This window comes from Buteo buteo, chromosome 5 (assembly GCF_964188355.1).
Source record: "Buteo buteo chromosome 5, bButBut1.hap1.1, whole genome shotgun sequence".
Taxonomy (NCBI): Eukaryota; Metazoa; Chordata; class Aves; order Accipitriformes; family Accipitridae; genus Buteo; species Buteo buteo.
In genome coordinates this window covers 3,383,767-3,397,850 of record NC_134175.1, presented here as the reverse complement: position 1 = coordinate 3,397,850, position 14,084 = coordinate 3,383,767, and the positions used below count along the sequence as shown (strand labels likewise).

The window sequence follows — 14,084 nt, the reverse complement described above, 5'->3', positions numbered from 1 at the left end:
GTATAAAAGGAATTAACTGCGCAATAAAAGGCGGAAGTTGGCGCTCACACTGTGTGTGTTATCTGTCTCTTTCCCTGGTCCGGGCCGACCAGTGATCTAAGCGTGGCACCTTGATATGTAGCGAATGCTACATAGTGGTGACCCCGACGTGATCGGTTGCCTAGGCGACGATGGAACTTGCGCAAGTGATTAAGGTGTTGAAAGGGTTGGCTAATGAGGTGGGTGCCCGAGGAACGATTAGGAGGGGCCCCACGGGCGAATGCATCCAATGGGTGCTGCGCCGGGGAGGGATGAGTTCTCCCACAGAAGTTTTTAGTCCCCCAACTTGGGGAGTGGTTCGGGAGATGTTGCTTCAGTCGGCGCTCGAGGGTGAGCACGGCGCTGCGGAACGATTACGAGCTTGGGACATGGTGGAGGGGGTAGTTAAGGTGGGACAAAAGGCTAGGGAGTGCAGGTCGGCGGCGCGAGCTATCCTGTTTGCGGATGAAGCGCCGGTTCGAAAACAACGGGGGATAGTGCCCCCAGAGACGGTGGGACATGAAATCCATCCTTGTGGGGAGATCTTGCATGCTTTACCTATTCTTCCAGCACAGCAGGTGGCGAAGCGTCCTACCGGCGGCCGAACGATCTTTACTGACGCGTCCTCCAAGACAAGCAAGGCCGTTTGTGTTTGGAAAGAAGAGGGGGTATGGCACCAGGTAGCATATACTGAGCCGAGTCGCTCGGTGCAGTTTTTGGAGGCCAAGGCAGTGGCCATGGCGCTGTTACGTTGGCCGACTGAGCCTTTGAATGTGGTCATGGATTCACTGTATGTATATAAGCTTGTGATTGCGGGGGAATGGGCATTAGCTTCTTCTACGGAGATAGCTGGTATGCTGCTGAATGCTTTACAGTTACGTAGTGCGCCCGTTTTCCCTATTCATGTCACCAGTCATTCTGGTCTCCCTGGACCGTTAGCTGAAGGGAACAGCCGCGCCGACCAAGCGGCACAAGCGTGGATGGCTGCTGTTGGCGGCAATAACGTCACGCCGGCAAGGGCCCGCGCGATAACGTTGCATCGTCTTTTGCATTGCGGTCCGCGAGGCTTGGTGACTCTAACGGGCATCTCTCGTGCTGAAGCCAAAGAAGTAGTCGCAGCCTGCCCTCATTGTGCTAAAGGACCCCTTTGGGAAGCAGGGGTCAACCCTCGCGGTTTGCAACCAAATCAGATCTGGCAAACTGACATTACAGAATATGCTCCTTTTAGGCCTTTGCAGTATTTACATGTTACAGTAGACACTTATAGTAGATATATTCTTGCTACAGCGCATAGTAAACAGACTAGTTTGGCAGTTATACAGCATTGGCGTGCTTGCATAGCTCAATTAGGTATTCCGCAACAGATTAAGACAGACAATGGTGCAGCTTATGCCGGGGAACGGGTGAAGCGGTTTTGTACGATCTGGGGTATTGACCTCAAACATGGCATCCCTCATAATAGCACTGGCCAGGCCATTGTAGAACGAGCACATCGAACCTTGAAGACCTTGCTCGATCGGCTTAGGGAGGGGGAGCAGGAGGAGCCCTCCTGGCTACAGGAAAACACACCTGCTCTCCGCACGCAGCGTCTTCTGTTAACTGCGTTAACTTCATTAAATCAGACAGTTCGGGGGAACCTGGAACAGACGGCAGCGCAACGACATTTTATGAACATGGAAGACAACGGTCCTTATCCGTTGGTCCACGTGCGTGACCTTCAGACACGCCAATGGGACGGGCCGTTTGAGTTGCGTTGTCTCGGGCGAGGGTATGCCTGTGTACAGACACCTGAAGGGCTCCTGAAATGGGTTCCTAGTCGTATGATTCGTCCTGCCTTAACCTCGTAGTGTTTGAGTTTTCTTACAGATTGCTGTTATCCTGTCCTGGCTTATGACACCTTGGGTATCCGGATGACATCCCTCTCAGAGTCCATCAATACGTGCCTTTATGGGATCCGACTGTCGGAACTCGCAGCCAGGAATCTAGGTGCCTCGGACATTAAGCCTTAACATCAACACACCAACGATAAGCCTTATAGAGTAATAGAAGTAACTCTTTCCAAGTCTTAACTTTCAATATACCTCTTGTGTGAATTTCTATAAAGGAGCTTTTTGCTCTGCAGGGTAAATGGGACATTTACGGGTGTTTAAGATAGAGTGTTTTTAAGTAGTTGTAGAGATATGTTTCTACTCATGGCACTTTATATAGTTATTTCTTTGTGTGGAATTGTTCATAACAATAGAAGCCAACTCGTCATGGGGAGGGGAGAGATGTAGGGGTCGGCGTTCGGAAGATCTCGCGTTGTCACGGAAAGTTAGAGGGTTAGTCGCAGCCTTGTGATGTACCTGTAACCCCACCTCCCCTTGTTAGTATAAAAGGAATTAACTGCGCAATAAAAGGCGGAAGTTGGCGCTCACACTGTGTGTGTTATCTGTCTCTTTCCCTGGTCCGGGCCGACCAGTGATCTAAGCGTGGCACCTTGATATGTAGCGAATGCTACAAGAAGGTTCAACTGTTCACTAAATTATCTGTCATCCAGGGAGGATGAAATTGTAGAAGGTTAAACCAAACTGGCTTCAACAGAAGGTGAAGACAATGAACTCAGCTAACTCATGACTTCTCCTTATCCCCAACTCAGTCAATGACAGCTCATACCCACTTTCAAAAGAGAAAATAAGGTCAGTAGTTAGTACTAAAGACTGTTGATCTAATTTTTTTTCTCCAGATCACTCACTTTGAGCTAGTTTTTTACTGTAGAATGATGATAGTCATATTGACAAATGCTTTTAGTTTCTTGGACAGGAGATTCTAAAGAACTGCCTTGTTGATCCTCTTCCCTACACAAACTGCTTAAATTTGAGGAATCCTCCTCCCTAGATGCTGTCTTGATCTCATTCCACATTGTTTTGCACTCACTTGAATTTGGCTTTCAGGTGCATGTCAAAGAACCCCCAAAACTCCAGGTGAAACAAAAGACGCGGTGCCCCATTACTGACCAACCTCATCAATCAGCCTCTAGTTAAAAGTCAGGACTGCACTCTCCACCTGCAGTCCCCCTACTTGCACTGGCTTGTGGGTTGAGATTCTCAAAGCTGCCATTTAAAATCAGGAGGTTAAGTCACTTCAAAACAGGCATCTAAATGCCATTAGAAAGTCCTCAGTTATAATGAGTTTTGACCTGGTTTGGAGAATGGTTGCTAGTTGATGCATACCCAGCCTGATGTCTTCACTTTTGTATTGAGTCAGATCTGTTGTGTCGACTGTAAATTCTTTAAGATTTACATCCTTCCTGAAAAAGGAATAACAATGAAAAATGGTATTGTCACATCCTTTAATAACTGGCTCCTTTCACACTTTTTCAGAATAGCTCTTCTAATGCTACTTTAAAGAATTCAATTTACAGTGTTTATTTGCTATATAGCTGGAAAAAAGTTGAAAAAAATCCATAGAAGATTTCATTCTCTATTAAGTACTGGTGATTTTCACAGCAATCCTTACAGAATCCTTTCCAGTTTCTACAAAGCTTCCCTGGAGAAAGCATGACAGATGGATAACAGCATTGGCAGCCATTGTACATGGGTACTTTTCCTGTCTTTGCCCCTAAGCTATCAAACAGATTTCAGAAGGTCATACTGCTTACTAGTGAATGCAGTTCTCCTCTCTCTTCCTTTTACTGTCTTTCCTATTAACACCTTGAGATCTCTGGCTAGCTGGCTCTTTTTTCCCCATGTGTTTGTCCAGAGCTTAGAACAATGGGGAGCCAATCTGTACTGGAACTTCCCCATCTCTTCCACTTTAATAATATATAATAAAACATAAAGGAACCCAGCTACACAATCTTGGCCCCATCTCACAGTAGGGTTTACAGTGGATCTGTGCATTACCCCTTTACCACTAACTCCTAATGACATCTCACAGCCAAAGTATAACAAGAGGAAATGCAATTGCCAAATCAGCCCTACAAACTATTCTCTCCTTCTGTACTTTGACAGCATGGAAGTTGCTCCCTGGTATGCAATCATTATGCAAGTGTACATTCCTGGGAACATTACGCTAATAATGACCTGAGTGTAAAGCTGCAAAAGAATTGGTGGAAAGCAAGGAATAAACTCTATCAAACAGCCTATGCGTTACATGGCTGCACTCATACTAACCAGATCCTCAGCTGTTTTAGGCTCTTAATGACAGCTGAGGGTTGGGGCCCATAAGTTCATTTTTATGCAATCTAATCCTAGATAATAGACCCGGTAATTGTACTTACTCTCCGTATTTCTTCACATTGTATTCATAACCTAAACAGGGAAAAGAAACAGAATGAGCAGTCGTATCCACTCCGACCAACCCCTCCCAGATAACAGTGATAACAATAACACCTAGTACTTATTCACAGTGCTCCTTATTTGTGATGCTTACAATGGTCACGTTCACAAGCCCTCCAATACACAAGAATTCATGTGTGTTCCACTGCCACAGGGAGCTTCCCTTTCCTTTACTCACCAGATTTCCAGTGGTCTTCCCAGATCTATGGATGAGCAGCCATGAGAAACTATAGCCATCGCCATATTTCATTTCTTTCCACCTCCCATTTATTACAAAAATATTAGCCACACCTGCCATCTCTTGTGTGCTGGTGCTGCACTCGTCCATCCACTGCTTATTGCTTAGCCCTGCATCCATCACATGCTACAGATACTGCTTTTCATCAGCCTCCCACATGCCAGGTATCTAACTACACTCCTGTCTCATCCCACTCTGCGAGGAGGGATGATTTCAGGCTCTTCTTTTCTATTCAAAGGTCAGGGTCAGGAGCCTGTCCCCTCTGTGATTGCAGAGTAACTCCACCTAAGTCAGTGGAGATAGCCCCATTTTGTGTTGGTGCTAATCCCCTGACATGTAAATAAGGATGAATGTGGTACTGCAAACAACACACCAGAAGACAGACATTCCCTGGTATTTGCTTTTTGTGTTGCATCCAAAACTATTTGTGTGGAAGTCACCAAAAGATCTCACTGTCCATCTATCTAATTACACACAGAGAATCACCCAGCACAGGGAGTCCAGCAAGGACTTAGACATCTTAGTTCTTAATGGATGCATGTGGGCCTTTTGCTCTAAATAAATTCCACTTGTAAAGAGCAACTACCTAGCAGTTCTAATTTTCTTGTCCCTTACAACAGAGCAACTCAGCAAATCAAGACCTGGAAATTTTTACACCACACTAATGAATCTCTCGGCATCGGCACCTGCAAAGGTTCCCCACTGCACAGGTTGCTGGTTTTCCAGAAGAGGATCGCTGCCTTCAGCATCGTGCTTTACAGTAATTATTTGCAGAATCAGCTCTGCTGTCATGGGATATCCCTATAAGCACTATAGGGCTGGTCTTTTCTAGCACTTACCTCTCTGCCGGCGCTTGCGGGTGACAAGGACGACAATGATGAGGAGGACAATGAAAAGCAGGAGAGTTGCCAGGATGTAGCCCAGCTGCTGGAAGAAGTGTACCCGGCTCTCAGGGATGATGACATTTATTACATTGTGGCCCCTGACAACATTTGGATCTGATGATAGAGGAAAACAGGCTGATAATTGAATTGGCATCCAAAGCAAAGCACGTTCACACGTGGGCCCAGATGTGGACCCAAAAAGCATGTTCAATGAGAAACTCTTCCGAACTGCATGAAGTAAAGGGCAAATGGCTGCCTAATATACAACATACTGCACCTTTGTCAGATGGAAGATGCCTGTGCTCTTCACAAGACCATTATACTTCCCAGGAGCATGAAATATTAACAGTGACTGTCACGCATTCCCTTCCTGATGCCTGGCTATCAGTGTGTTCTTGTTTATTGCAGAGAAGTCCAGAAAGAAGCCACGGTAGACAGCCCCAAGTCTTTCTGCAGGGTAACACAACCCTCCTCTGGGTCCCTCACAACACACGCACCACGTTGCTTCGGCTCCAGACAGCTGAAGTATGAAGCAGCCCCTCCCTGCCAAGGGTTATAATTTACAGAGTGGGAGGAATTTTCAATGCCAAAGAATGAGTTTCCTTTTAAATAAAATAAAAATCAATAAAATAAATAAAATGAAAACCCACAAAGAAAAGCCAAGATTCCATTCCATTTGCGGGTGCAGCAGCATTTCAGTTCCGCAGCACAGGGAAGGGTAACTCAAAACTTTCACGTGGAACATTTTTGCAGATCTCAAATAAATAGGTCAATGTTTTACACATATAAAGGGGAAGCGACTTCTCTGCTTGCAATAGTCAGAGGAGTGGACAAATCCAGCCCAGGCACAGAGAGCAAAGCTGCAAGACACACTGTGCTGGGAGAGGCTTTTCTCTTCAAAACAGAGCTGAAAAGTGACACCTTGTCCCCCTAACAGGGAACATTCAGAGGGCACCTGGCAAGAAGCAGCATGGAGTTCTGGCCTATCATTCTCTTGGGAGTTTAACCCTGTAAATTAGTCAGAAGGAATAAGGGGAAAGATGAGGGAAAATATCCCAAAAGCCACAGTACCATTTAACAGAAGCATTCTAGTGTGAGAAACGTTGATGGGTTTGGAACTGCTGGCACAGTGAGTGGTTCCAGTTTGTCGGGTAGTTTGTTTCCAGCATTTCAAAACACCAACCCACCAACAATAAAATCAAGTAAGATGATAGTGGATTGAAATAAACACTTTGAAACCAGAGATGATCGTTTGCTAATGCTAACAGGTGTCCTAGAAAATCGAGAGGTTTTAGCATATGCTGTGTTCTGGTAGTCCAGCCCTCCACTCTAGCAACACTCTACTTTTTACTGGCATTGCTAGATGCCGTGTGCTTGCTGAAAACTAGCATGTGTCTTTAACCACTACTAAGCTAAAAAATACCAAACCAAAAATCCCACTTGCAAAGCTGCAAACAGTATACGTGACAGTTCTGCTTTAACAAATCTTTGGCTCATGAAAGGCTTCTTCAGCAGCTGCCATAATGAGATGGTAGCCACTAAAGCAGCTGTTGAGCCAGAAGTCAGCAAACATAAATGCATTCTATTCCTGGCTTTTTGCTTTCCCACAGTACTGCAAGATAGGGTAGGAGCCGAGTTTAACTTTAGTCAACACTGGAGAGTTCACTGTAACAACAAACAGTGGACACAGATTCAATAACTTTGGGCCTCCTTGGCTTACTCAGTCAAATAATACCAAAAATACTTATCATACTAGTGTTTTAACAAAGCATCACTGGTGGACTTCAAAGTGCATCACCAGGAAGGCAGTAGAATATATCCCATTTTATAATTAGGGAAACTGAGGCAGAGAGTAACTCCGTCGTACCCAGCAGATGAATGTCAGCGCCTAGAATAGTATCACCAAGGTTATACAGACTCTCCTCCTCATCCTAGTGTTATATCAGAATTTCAGCTGAGGTGACAAAGGTTTATTCTGTAACCAAGATCGGATCTTTCAGCGCATCTCAACATGGCATGCCCATCTGCCTCCAATTCACTCACATGATCTCATTTAACTACTGGAAAATAAGTTCTAATGGGGGGGGTGGGGTGTTAGAACAGAGATGTCATTACATTTCTTTACCAAAGCATCAAGGGTCAGATTCTTCTGCTGGGAAAAACGGAGAGCTCTCTATGAAAAGAGCTCACAAATGCTGGCTATGTGGCCCATTTTCTTTTCAAGGGTAGCAAAGGATTGAGAATAGTTTAGCAATAAGCATGAGACACAACAGATGTCATTCTTCAATCACTTGCTCCAAAGCAAACGCAGAGTAAAAATGCTCTGAATTAGTAGACGTACACCCCATTCATACTGCTGAGACTGAGAGCAAAACTGAGGCTCATGCTTATATTCGAAACAGGATGAAGTTTCCTGGCTGGAAATGGCTCCGGGCCTTGGAGCTATGCCAGAAACTATAGCTGCTTGCTGAAAAAGCTCACTCTTTTGCTTTTGTTATCTCCTCATGTTTCATTTTAGCTTTATGTTATATCCCCAGAAGAGTTCTATACAGTTTTTTCGTGGAATGGGGCAGTATCTCAGCTTTTGCTGTTGTACACAAATAGGGCACGTCTGAGCAGGCTCCTCATCAGCAGTGGGTTTGAAAAAGGCACTCTGGATGTCTCAGCTTCTTTCACATTCCCATCGACTCAGCACATTTTTGTGTGTGGTGCTCTCAGACCAGCTGAGCGTTCACTGCCCATAGGGGACAAAGCTCTTCTAAGGCTGTTCTTTTTGACAGTGGAAATGGCTTTTCTCAGGAAGCCAAGCTCCTCCAGCACTAAGGGTACTACTGCCAAACTAAGAGAGCCCTGGCAGGTTAAATTGCTTGTAGGTTCTGTCTAACTTCTGAGCAGGTAGGTAACTATTCAGCAACAAACAGGACAACGTTCAGGAAAGAGAGGTATAAATTGCTGGGTGGGCAACTCTGAAAACAAGACCTAGTTTCCATCTGCACAATGTGATCTGGATAGGGCTCAAGGGCAGCAAAAGGGCTGCCGGCATGGAGACTTGTATTTTTATGTCCCGGCTTCCCTGTCAGCTCACCACCAACAGCCACCTCTCTTTAGTACTGCCTGGGTTTTCTGGACACCAACCTGAGTCCCACGAGGGAGGTTTAGGTTTCTGTGACTTGAAAAAGCCAATTGCTAGAGAAGAATAGACCTATTTAAAAATGTATGAAGGATGTCAAAATTCTGTATTAAGCAGCCAATAAATATTAAACCACAATGAATATTTTACAATGTTAATAAGGAACTATACCCAAAAGACTTTAAAAAAAAATTCAACTTGGAATTTTTATTTTATTTTTCTGCCTGAACGAAGCATGACGGTTTTGAGTTTGGACAGGCTGTCAGATGATAGCTCACTGCAGTGGAAAATGTGAAAATTGGTTTAAGACAAAAAAAGAAAAGCCGAAGGGTGGAGGAAAATTCCTGGTGCTCTATTTTGCACAGTCTGGCATCTTGCACAGCCTAAACCCCAGTGCAACCGGGAGAGAAACACTTATGATCTACGCTGGTGAGAATAGTGGCATGTTGTAACAGCAAAGGCAGAGCAGAATCAACCCCCGCCCCACACCTTCTCCTGTTCCATAAAAGCAATCAGGAAAGGGAGCCTGTTAGAAAAACAGCTTGTTTGCCTTAGGGCATGTCAGCATTGCAGAGCAGAACAAGCTGCAGAATTGCCCTGGAGCAAAGAAAACAGAAGCTGGACATGATGTCACTACAAGACTGCGAGCAGGGTAATTAACCCTGATGGGTGGGACACTCCACTTTTGGTGCAGCACAGTCTTAAAGCAGCTCTACAGAATCCTCACTAGTATCGCTACGCGTGCAGCTTCAGGTATGCCAATGTAATGGAAACAGCTCAGAAACAGACAGATCCATACACTAGAGCCATGTACTAGTAGCAAGGGAGGCAAGACCTCACCTACTTTTCTAACCCTAAGGGCAGGAATAGCTGCCGGCTCAACTGTGAGAAACCTTCATAGAGGAAACGTCAGTGTTGCTTTAAGTGGCACCTTCACTTCAGTGGTGTCCATGGCACTTCTGCAGAGCACAGGTTTGCCTTGCCTTGACACGCTCCCTCCTGCTGGCACTAAGTGATCCCTGCAGACCACTGTGGAGGAACATGAAAGGCAAGGACAGTTTGGCATTTAGAGCATAGGCCTCCTTGAGGTGATGATGGGGAGTAACTTGTTACGTTCCTGTCCTGTGGCTTACTGAGCTCTTTAGAGCTCAGAGTTGCAACTGTAGATACTTATCTCTTCCTCAATCAGGAGAACCACTTCCAGAGGCCACTTACCTATGGCTGGGGCAATGTTGTGAGTTGTAAGGTTCACCACCTTCTTCTCTCTCACTGGCTCCGTCACGAAGACTTGGTAGATCCTGCGCTCATGCAGACCACAGTAGTGATGGTGCAGGTGGCAGGAGTAAGTGCCTTCATCTGCACTTTCCAGCTGTGAAATCCGCAGGGAAAAGTCACCCAGGGCAAAAGCTGTGTCAGTGATGTTCATCTTCTGACGAATGAAGAGAGGTCCGTAAGAGCGGCGTTCTCCAGAGGCGTACAGATCAATGAGGCGGTCAGCCCGGTCATGAGGAACCCCCGGGGGCTGCCTGTCCCAGTGGACTACTTGTTGTTCTTCTTCACTGTGCCGTTCGGTCCAGATGTGGTTACGGTTCACACAGGGGAGAGTCACTGTGCTGCCTTCTAGGGCAAGAATCACAGGCTTTTCCCCATCCCAGTACTGCTTTGCATCCTCAGCTGTGGAGACAATACAAGTTGTGCAACCTTGGTACGTGCATCTTTACACACTTGTCCTATTCTTAACGACACCCAGGCACACATAAGATTGCTCTTAGACCCTGCAATCCTATAAAACATCCCCTCCAAGGATCCTGAAATGCCACACAGACGGTGTGCCTTGTTCACACTTACTTCATTTAAAGAATGCACCTTTATCTTCTACATCCTAGGTCACTGCATTAAGCAAGACCACTTTCTTTTCCTTATAACTGAGAGTTAATCTTTTGCTTCAGAAAGCAGGAAGTATATTCTCTCTACAGACTAAGAATGGAACGAGAATAACAGATTTCATCTTCAATATGCTGTATCCCAATTCTCCAAGCAGGAAATGCTTTCCTACCCACAAATGCCCTAATTACTGGAGGAGTTCAAGAACCACTGTTTTGTATTTTGTTCTTGAAAAGGAGTAACAAAAGAACCAAAACACAGATGAGCAGATTGGGGCTCACAGGCCTGCTTGGTTTTTTTTATTGCACAGAAGCTGTGAGAACAGCAGCAGAAGAGATGCACTTCTCTGCTATCCCATCAGCCCTTCAACAGCCTCCCAGCACAATCAGCCCCAGCAGCTCCACTTGTGCATTATACAAAGGTTGATTTAAATGACACAGTAGTGATGCATGGGTGGCACACACTGCAGTTGCCAAGATCCCTTACAAGCTTGCTTTTAGAGCTGGAGTTAAGGTGTGGTAACTTGAGGAGGCTTTTTAACTACAGACTTTTCAGGGTTAGCTCACCAACCAATGTACAAGGCAGATCTTTGTGGCTAACCTGACAGATGATGGATTGTTACTAGGGATGTTCTACTGCTGGAGCAGTAACAGGACAGTTAGCTAATTGGGCTGCCTAAAGTAAACATTTAACTTAACAGGCTCCATGCATTGTTTGGCACATGCCAGGAAAGGAGAGAGGTTCATAAATATACACATTGAATAAAATTTCTGAAACTCATGGAATCTGATCGCAAACAGCATAGTGAGCACCACTGACTACGATGCTTTCCAAGCCTCTTGTGGCGTCTGTGCCCTGAACCTGCAACTGAGAAGGCATGGGCAAAACCTTGCATCCACACCACTCTTCTCTGACACTAGCAGAACAGCATGCAAGGCTTACCGTGAATCAGCACACAAGCCCCACCAACAGAGTCCTGGTGGCCACTGGACTCCAGTTGCCAGACCAGGTCCCTTGCAGAAAGGAACACCAAGCTGTCTGCCACACCTACCTGTCTTGGTGATAGCTAGTTGGATTTTCACAGTTTCGTATAAGTGGCAGTAGTGATGGTGAAGATTACAAGAATATGTGCCTTCATCACTCTCTGCAACATCTAGTACAACAGAGAAGAGAGGGGAAGTTGAATGTTTTATACTGAGGCAATGATTACTTTTGTCATTTATACTGTTTCCCAAATGCTTGTATGGATGCAAAAGGGTCTTTATATAACTTAGTTCTAAACCCATCCTTATCACCAGGGTGGGCTAAACAGAGAAGAATCATCTCACCTAATACAATAATTTGTTCAGTATATTTGCTTGTGTGGAACACATTTGTAGTAGGAGATGGAAAGAGAAAGCTGATTTAAGTTTAGCTAAGAGCAGACATAGGAAGAATGACAATCTTGGCTTTATAATTCAGGAACCAAAATAGTCAAAGGTCCACAAGAAGCCCAAGCGACTTTCAGGAAATGAGTTGTTACCAATCCTCTCTTAAAATGGGACTGTTTCAAAGGGAAATAAAATACTATCGCCAGTGCTTCAGAGAACCTCATTGACCTCATTAGACTGATATTTATTTATTTATAGAATATGCTCTGTAAAATAGCCACTTTCACTGAAAAACACAAAGTTAATTTAGACATGAATCCTCCATTCTGCAGATAGCATAGGGAGAAAAGATGCTGTTTAGTTACCTTTGATCACCAAGGAGAAGTTGCCATCTGTAAATGCATTCTGGGGCATGAATATCCTCCCTTGGTTGTAGGAGCTGTACACACGCTGATCTCCAGCGGAGTACATGTCACATAGCCTCTCCATCTTGTTATCTCCATAGTAGTTGCTGTACAGATCCCAGTGGACTACACGCTGGCGGTCATTCAGACGATCCTGGGTCCACACCATGCGGTAACTCTTGCAGGGCAGAACAGCCTGTGACCCCAATGTAGCACTGATATTTAACACTGACACTACAACACTGTCTGGGTTTGAGGCATCAGCTGGGACTGAGAGCCAAGAGCAAAGAACAAAAAAACAGAGTTACCAGATTAATGGCATGTGAAGAAGACACTAGAGTAGGACTCAGACCAGTCCTAGAATCTCTGCCCACCTTCTACCCAAAAGAAAGTAACTTTCAAGACCAACATAGAGCGCTCTCATGAAGAAATACAATAGAAAGCCACTTACGAACACAGATTTCATTCAGTGAAAGCAATGTCTATGATGTCTGTTAACAGGATTGGAGATTTGAGCTGTCCTACCTACCCTTCCTAATCCTAACTCCCAGTTTAATCAAAGTTTACAGATACTAGTTCATGGGATGCATGGTTCATGCCTATGGAAGTCAGCAGTGAAACCCCCATTGCATGTCACGGAATCAGGGTTCCTCTCATTTCTTCTCATGATCACAAAACCAGGCAGATTACGAAGATGTCACTCACCTGAATATAAATAAACAGAACCTGTCAAAGAAGAAAGAAAAAAAGACTGTTACTGACAACAAAAGAAAAAAAAACAACCTACAAATACACTCATAGTCAGCAGCCTCGTCCTCTGTTATTGTTCCATCTATTCCTCCCTTTTCTGTTAATATACTTATTTAACATGTGTATTGTGGTTAAGCCCAGAGGCTCAGACCTTGGTTGGTCCATGCTGCAGCAGATCCTGTACACTTAGAGCAAAAGACAGTGCCTGATCCAACAAACTTAAGAGCAATGTGGGATATACTTCAGCCTGCAACTGAACTTCATACAGCCCATGTCTTTATTTCATACCATCTATAGCCACAGAGTTTTTTCCACCATGCTATTCAAACGTTACACCAAAGGTATCCATCAACGCGTCACCCACCAAAACTATGTGAAAGGCCTCTTCTGCCCAAGAGGAAACTATTTAACAAAAGTTGGGTAAGACAAAACCAAGAACCCAAGGAGGCAGGAGCGGGCAGGGAGAAGGGAGGCACCAGTATTATCTTAGGATCTGGTATTGGTTCTGCATAAACGACAAGGCACCAGCAGAAACAGTAGACAAAGAACAGTTCATATAATCACAGAATAGTTTGGGTTGGAAGAGACCTTTAAAAGTCATCTAGTCCACCCCCCCTGCAATGAACAGGGACATCTTCAACTAGATCAGGCTGCTCAGAGCCCCGTCCAGCCTGACCTTGAATGTTTCCAGGTATGGGGCACCTACCACCTCTCCGGGCAACCTGTGTCAGTGTTTCACCACCCTCATTGTAAAAAATTTCTTCCTTTTACCTAGCCTGAATCTACCTTCTTTTAGTTTAAAACCATTACTCCTTGTCCTATTGCAACAGGTCCTACCAAAAAGTTTCTCCCCATCTTTCTTATAAGCCCCCTTTAAGTACTGAAAGGCTGAGATAAGGTCTCCCCAGCGCCTTCTCTTCTCGAGGCTGGACAACCCCACCTCTCTCAGCCTTTCCTTATAGGAGAGGTGTTCCATCCCGTTGATCATTTTTGTGGTGCTCCTCTGGACCCGCTCCAACAGGTCCTTGTCTTTCCTGTATTGAGGACTCCAGAGCTGGACACAGTACTCCAGGTGGGGTCTCACCAG

General features: G+C 45.1%; 1 protein-coding gene across 2 annotated transcripts in view; it reads right to left on the bottom strand.

Moving 5' to 3' along the window:
- MXRA8 (matrix remodeling associated 8) overlaps nt 1-14,084 on the bottom strand; it is a 38,803-nt gene that overhangs the window by 6,366 nt on the left and 18,353 nt on the right. For both annotated transcript variants that reach the window (XM_075027236.1, XM_075027237.1), the window contains exons 2-8: nt 12,953-12,973; nt 12,209-12,517; nt 11,525-11,626; nt 9,805-10,263; nt 5,415-5,573; nt 4,280-4,310; nt 3,231-3,307 (exon numbers count right to left, since the gene is read on the bottom strand). In XM_075027236.1, coding sequence (XP_074883337.1) covers nt 3,231-3,307; nt 4,280-4,310; nt 5,415-5,573; nt 9,805-10,263; nt 11,525-11,626; nt 12,209-12,517; nt 12,953-12,973 — 1,158 coding nt within the window. The remainder of the gene's footprint in view (nt 1-3,230; nt 3,308-4,279; nt 4,311-5,414; nt 5,574-9,804; nt 10,264-11,524; nt 11,627-12,208; nt 12,518-12,952; nt 12,974-14,084) is intronic.